Here is a 6,242-nt window from a genome sequence, read left to right on the forward strand (position 1 = left end):
TTCCAATTGTGTGGTCCACCAGAATGGCTCCAGAGCTTTGTCTCACATGTGTTGCACATAAGGGGGGGGGGGGTCATTCTGTCGACTGGCCTGGGATTCCTATGCTAGAAGTTCATAGGAAGGAAACAAGTATCCCACTCTCATAAAGGTACAAATTTAATGAGGTGTTCAGCAGTCAGGTAGAAAGGAAAACAACCAAAAAAAGTAAAAAGTAAAATTGGAAAAAGGAAAAAGATCAGGACACGGTAACAGAGATAGGTGCAGCACCGCATGAAAGGGAGCAGAGCAAGAATAAAGAGCGGGTGACACGTAGGACGACCAGGTGGCCACCGCCTGACTTTCCCTCCGACGTGTCGGTCACTTCTGCACATTGTTAATCCACATGTCAAGGAGAGTTTCGTGCAATGCCACCTTTCATCTTCTGTGGCTTGGGCTTGGTTAAATCTCATGCCCTCTTTAAATTCCCGGACCTATAACCTTAATAACGTTTGGGGTAACGAAAATCGCTGGGAATGCGGCGTCGAAGGTTCGCAACCCCAGAACCCTGCACCCTTTCCAATCTCAATGCAGGAGTCCATAATGACGAATCTTGAGGATCTTTATCGGAACAATGTTCTTCAAAAACATTGTATAATAAGGAAACGCTATTGGAAAAGTGAAGGGGAAGCGAAGCGACGATAAAGTACTTCCTTTACTGTAGTCTTGGAAAGAATCCACCAATGGGAGCCTTCACTTGCTTCAATATTTATTATCTTGCTTTAATATTTATTATGGATACGTTTTCGCAATAAAGTATGCATACCTGCACACGTACATGCATGCATGACACCCATGCATTTTTTTTTTTTTTTTTTGTTTTTTTGGCTTCTTCGTTATTGGGTTCAAGAAGTGACAAACAAAGTAACCCAACAGATACTGACAGAGAAAGTAGAGATTTCTCTCTTTCTGGCACTACTAATGAATGCAATGCGTGTGAAGTAACATGGAAACACCCGTAGCCGTCAACGTAAGGTTTTTCAGTTATCTCTAGAGGGTTGAATTTGGAAATAAATTGTTTTGGATGGAGACATAAGGTTCTGATGTGCTTCTGAACAAAAAAATTGAATCACCGCAGTGGTTGAATTGAAAAAAATGTTCAAAGCAGATTTTGTTGGGGTCATGTGGCCGCCATTTCTGCAACCACATGGGTGGAATTTCGCGAACAATGCGGGCACTGATCCACTCGCACGTTGGACAGAAGACCGCGCCCAGGTGCGACCAGAAACCTCGGAAAGGGAGGCAGATACTATGTGCGGCTGTGTTCTTAAACCGTGCCTGGCTTCGTCGTGAGCCGTCATGTCCACGTTCGCTTTCTCAGGTTTGTACTACCAGAAGGCCTTGTCCTCACGGGGATCGCTCCTCCGCGGACACACGATTGCGCGACGACGAGGGGCTTCGGTCCATGCCCAACGGGTCGTCGTTGAAAACCACGAATAAATTTTTGTTCTTGTTTAATGTTCTGGTCAAGCACCCTAAACCTGTAACACAAGCAGAGTGAAGTTCAGTTGAGTTCGAAAATAAATCACGATTGGAAAACCAGTCACATCAAGACCTCGAGCTGACCTCGGAACTGTATGCGGCCGTGTCCTTAAACCTGGCTTCCTCGTGAGCCGCTGCGTTTTTTTGCTATTCCTGTCCTTCGTGGTCCCACACCCTCGCAGTGGCATTCCGCGGTGAAAGCGCCTGGTCGCGCGGTTTCTCCTTAAGCCTAGTTGGTGGTTCAGGGGTAGATTTAAGGTGTTTCGACATTATATTGAATTTCGAATCAAGTTTGATTGAATTGGATCTCAATACGCGTTCATCCAGCATGAATATTTTACTGTAAATTTTAGAGTGTGGCGTTTGTGGTCATAAAAATGCTGTGCAGAGATTCGCTTCCGAGTATACCCAGTTATGAAAATTTCTGGCATGTAAATGATGAAAAAATACCACTGAAAATTTAGAAATATTTAAGTAAAGAAAACAAGAAAAAAAAAAGCAAATAAGAAAGGAAGAATTACATGCAAATACCAAGTGGCTTAAACTTATTCTTTAAATGCATGCTATAATATATATTTATATATATATATATATACACACAAGATGAAAACCATGGCACATGAGGGGTTTTAAATCCGCCACATCCTACTAAAGTCCCAAAAAAGGAAAAATGAGAGCCGGCTCAATCCCTTTTCTAGTTTACTTTTTCAGACACAGGATCAACTTAAATGTGAGAGAGAAAAGCTCGTTGCTAACGTGTATCGTCATATAAAGGAATAATATAGAGGGGGGAGAAGGGGACCGGGGAGGGGGGGGGGGGTGGGGGGACGAGCTCGCGCCGTGGCATCTCGTGCACGGTACACATCTCCCAGTTCGCAAATTTTATGGCGCACTCATGAGCGTTCACAGCGTCGCACACCATCGCCGCTGCGCTTCTCAAGCTTCGGCCAGTAGTTTCGCTCTGCCTCGCGATTGCATCATTACTCACATGCCTTCGTGATGCTGTCGCGGAATTACGCTGCGTTTTGTTTTTTTCTTCTTACGTAGGCAGTGTGGCGGTGAGTAGACTTCGCAGGAGGCGGTACCGATTGTGTGGCGGTTAGCGAGGGTGGATGGAACTCACATGAATTTGTGAACTGAGGATGGATGGGAGAGTCTAAGGAGGAGGAGGAGGATCGTGATGAGCGACTGAGCGAGAGAGAGGTAGTGAGGGAAAAGAGAAGAAAAATTCGGGGAGAAGTAGAGTTGTTGGAGAGATTTCATGCGATGCATTGCATGGTGTGAGCGACTGTGCTTAGGGTTGGTGAAGTTGGCGAGGTTGTTGCGGGAGTGAATGGCATTAACCACGGGCGTTGCTGTGGATTGTAGTGGTGCTGTTGGCTACTGTGATCATGCGGAAGAGGGATATGCCTCGGACCTGACGGATGTGGAGAGTGATGAAGACTACTCGTGTTCTCCTGAAGTCTTTGAGCATGGCGTTGCGCGCGGTTCCAAGCGGACGTGTGGGGTGTTTGTTGATAGCGAGGCAGTGCCTTCGCGAAGGTTGCGGAGTAGGATTGATTGGCAGTTTGATGTTTTGATGACCATTGCTCCAAATTTGTGCACTGTGAGTGCTTGGGCATGGAACTTTCGTGGTTTGACTAGCTTGCTGATTGAAAGGTGGAGTTGAATGAGCTTGTTATCTCGTCGTGTAGCAGAGAGTGAGTAAAACTGATTTTTTTGCATACTGTGCCTCCTACTAGCATGCGGCTTTGCTCTCTACGTTTTTTCCTTTTTACATTTACGTTGTCTGACAAGCTTTGCTTTCGGTTGCGCAGGATGTGAAGGCGTCAATCCTGACATGTGCAAACGAGTACATTGAGAAGTTGCTTAGACAAGTGCAGGAGCTGCAGTACGACCTTGTTTATGAATCTAGTTTTGAAAGTGATTTTAGTTGCTGTGAAGATGATCAAAGCTCTTGTGAATGCGACACGAGCCTACACTGCACTGAGGAGAGGGCAGTGGACTCTAATGTTAGCTTAGAATCGATCTGTTTGAGCAATTGCGACTGCTCGCAACCTACGGTATGCCATCATAGGTTCTTTGATTCGTTTGGTTTTACTTTGGAAGGAGGGCTTTCGAGGATCTATTTATTCTGTCGCCATGAGTGTTGACTCACCTCGAGATGCTGGGACTATTAGGTGGAAGTTGTAAGAACTGAGCAAGGATTGAATATTCACATCGAGTGTGTGAAAAGACCTGGGCTGTTGGTGGACATTATGGAGTTGCTCGAGTCGAGTGGTCTGAACGTCGAACAAGCGAGCATAATTTGTCAAGAACACCTTATTTTCGATGGCCTTGGATCAGAGGTACTTGGGCACTCCTGATTGCGAATCTTGTGGTTCCTTGTTTGGTGCTTGATGATGAGTTCAAGAGTCCAGCGGAGAGTCTTCGCATCGACTGTTCTTAATAATTAAAGTGGAGCAATTGGAAGTGACGTCGATACATTCCGAGTTTGGAGTGACTAAAATTTCTGATTGCTTACTTCAGGGTTTTCGCACAGTGAGAGTTGAACTGTATGATGCAGGTTGAGGATAATGATGCTGGAGTGTGCAGACATGTGTCTTGTGTGAGTGCCGAGGATGTTGGAGCTAGTTTGAGGTCTCTCATTGTGGATCATAGACCAGCTTTTCTAACGCAGTAAGCATGCATCAGATTTAAGGGTGCACTGAACACTCCATCCATATCTTTTTGTGGTCATCCTTTGAACTACAAGATTATATCCCTGTCGAGTAGAATGACCATGATGCACTTTTGAATTCAAAACATGCAGAGATATTTGCCTATAGGAGCTTCCAAATCCATGCAGGTAGTTCTTGATGACTGACTGTCGCACGAGAGTGGGTGGATTCTGTTTTTAAGACAAGATATTCTCCTTTTATTTGGGTTTCTCTCTAGAACGATGGGAGTATGTTTCACAGTAGATGATTCAACATATGCGGCTGGCTGTGCACTGATAAAGCAGGCTTTTCTCTCTTAATCAATCTGTGGCATTTCAACTCTTCAAAGATTGCATGTCTAGAGATGGGTTTAAACTATCTGATTCTTAAACATATTTACGCGTATCTTCTTTGTAAGATTACAATCTGCAATAAATGCACCCCACTTATGTACTGCATTGACTTCATCAGTGAATAGTATTGAGCTTCATGTTCATTATTGTAGTCCTACTCTGTCGTTTCTTTTTGTTTTTATATTTTCTCGAAACTTCGGGAAACATATATATATATATATATATATATATATACATTCATTTACTGACACGTCATAAGTTATCCTGCCGCTTATATTAACTATTAAATAAATAAGAAACATGTTCTGCCATTGTCTTGCATTTGATTTTACATTGCTGGCAAAAAATGGAGCACTATTACACTTAACATTTGTTATCTTACCAAGGATGTAAGTCCAGTGTAGCATATATAACATATGTTAAGTGGTTACTCTATTACTCCATTTGATTGAGTTACCATCCCTTTTCCTAGTATACTCTTTGTTGATGTTCTATTTCATCTTTTTAGAAAATTGACAGTAAAATTCGGTTGTTTCCTAATTCTTGTTAGTTTTTTTTTTCTTTTTTTTTATATATATATATATATATATATATATATACATATGTAATATCAATGTATATTAATTGTTTGACTGGAAACTTATTTCATTTTATCTGCGAGGACTTTTGGTGTCCTAAGATGCATCATAAATACAAACAACTAAAAGAATACCAAATGAAGTTAAATCATTTAAATTAGATTAAAAGTGGAGAAGAAAAGATAACTTGGTTTTTTGGGAAAGCTTTCTATGGCCCTTGGTTTCCAAATCTTGGAATCATCTTACACAAGAAAAGCAATCTAGTTCCATACTATTTTAGCTTGATGAAACTTTCAAAAGCAATAAATTTATATTTCAAGAGTTGGCATATTATAAAGTAGGAAGAAATGAGAGATATTAGGATTGCTTTATACCTTCTAAATATTTACAACCAAAACTTTGTATAAGAAAAGCTAAATAAGCATAGTTTTTTTTTAATGCTAAAATACTCATTCATATCTTTAAGTAGCCAAAGTGATGATCTTCTTTGAAGGTATCAAGCTATTTCTTTTTGTTATGTTTTATTCTCCTTGCATTAAATTTAATAATTGTCTATCTAATTTTGTATATCCTATGAACTTGCATATAGTTTTTTTATTTATAATCAAAGGATTCAAATTTAATGACGTTAAATGGCTCATTAAAGAATTTGAAAGTCCTTCAGTTTTCTTGACTCTCTTTTGATATAAATGCCACTTTTATTATTTAAGAAAAATATCCCAATTTAAAAAGATTATACTTTCTTTTACAACTTGACATTTTTGTTGATTTGTTTGATGCTTCTTTGTTTCAATATAAGATCTGTAATTGAAAACCTACCCAATACATATTCAAAACTTTAGATTAAAATAACATAATATATATATATATATATATATATATATATATATATAATATAGAGATTAAATTAGATTTATTAAGTTAAAAGACCACCAATAATAGAATATCTTTGATTTATTATAAATATAAATAATTAATTTATATTTAGTGCTAAAGATCTTCTATTAGATATTTTGTGCCATGTAAGAGATAAAAAAGAATTAAAGTAATTCTTAAAGTCCTTTCCTTTATTTATAAGACAAATTTTTTTTCAA

At 39.8% G+C, this 6,242-nt stretch overlaps 1 protein-coding gene across 1 annotated transcript; it reads left to right on the forward strand.

The window, feature by feature from the left end:
• The first annotated feature begins 967 nt into the window (after positions 1 to 967).
• LOC112295017 (transcription factor SCREAM2) lies at positions 968 to 4,670 on the forward strand. The gene is made up of 6 exons (XM_024546112.3): positions 968 to 1,006; positions 1,145 to 1,251; positions 2,887 to 3,124; positions 3,336 to 3,581; positions 3,699 to 3,866; positions 4,085 to 4,670. Exons 1-6 carry the CDS (start codon positions 983 to 985, stop codon positions 4,199 to 4,201), a joined length of 900 nt encoding a protein of 299 aa, XP_024401880.2. The 5' UTR covers positions 968 to 982; the 3' UTR covers positions 4,202 to 4,670.
• The last annotated feature ends 1,572 nt before the right edge of the window (positions 4,671 to 6,242 follow it).

The sequence above is a fragment of the Physcomitrium patens genome, chromosome 18 (assembly GCF_059467195.1).
Source record: "Physcomitrium patens ecotype Gransden chromosome 18, ASM5946719v1, whole genome shotgun sequence".
Lineage (NCBI taxonomy): Eukaryota > Viridiplantae > Streptophyta > Bryopsida > Funariales > Funariaceae > Physcomitrium > Physcomitrium patens.

Bases quoted from the DNA above. Each gene is read 5' to 3' on its own strand.
- LOC112295017 (XM_024546112.3), top strand. From the start codon at position 983: ATGGAAACACCCGTAGCCGTCAAC. The intron at 1,007-1,144 runs GTAAGGTTTTTC...TGTTCAAAGCAG, and splicing joins AAACACCCGTAGCCGTCAAC to ATTTTGTTGGGGTCATGTGG. The intron at 3,867-4,084 runs GTACTTGGGCAC...TGTATGATGCAG, and splicing joins TCGATGGCCTTGGATCAGAG to GTTGAGGATAATGATGCTGG.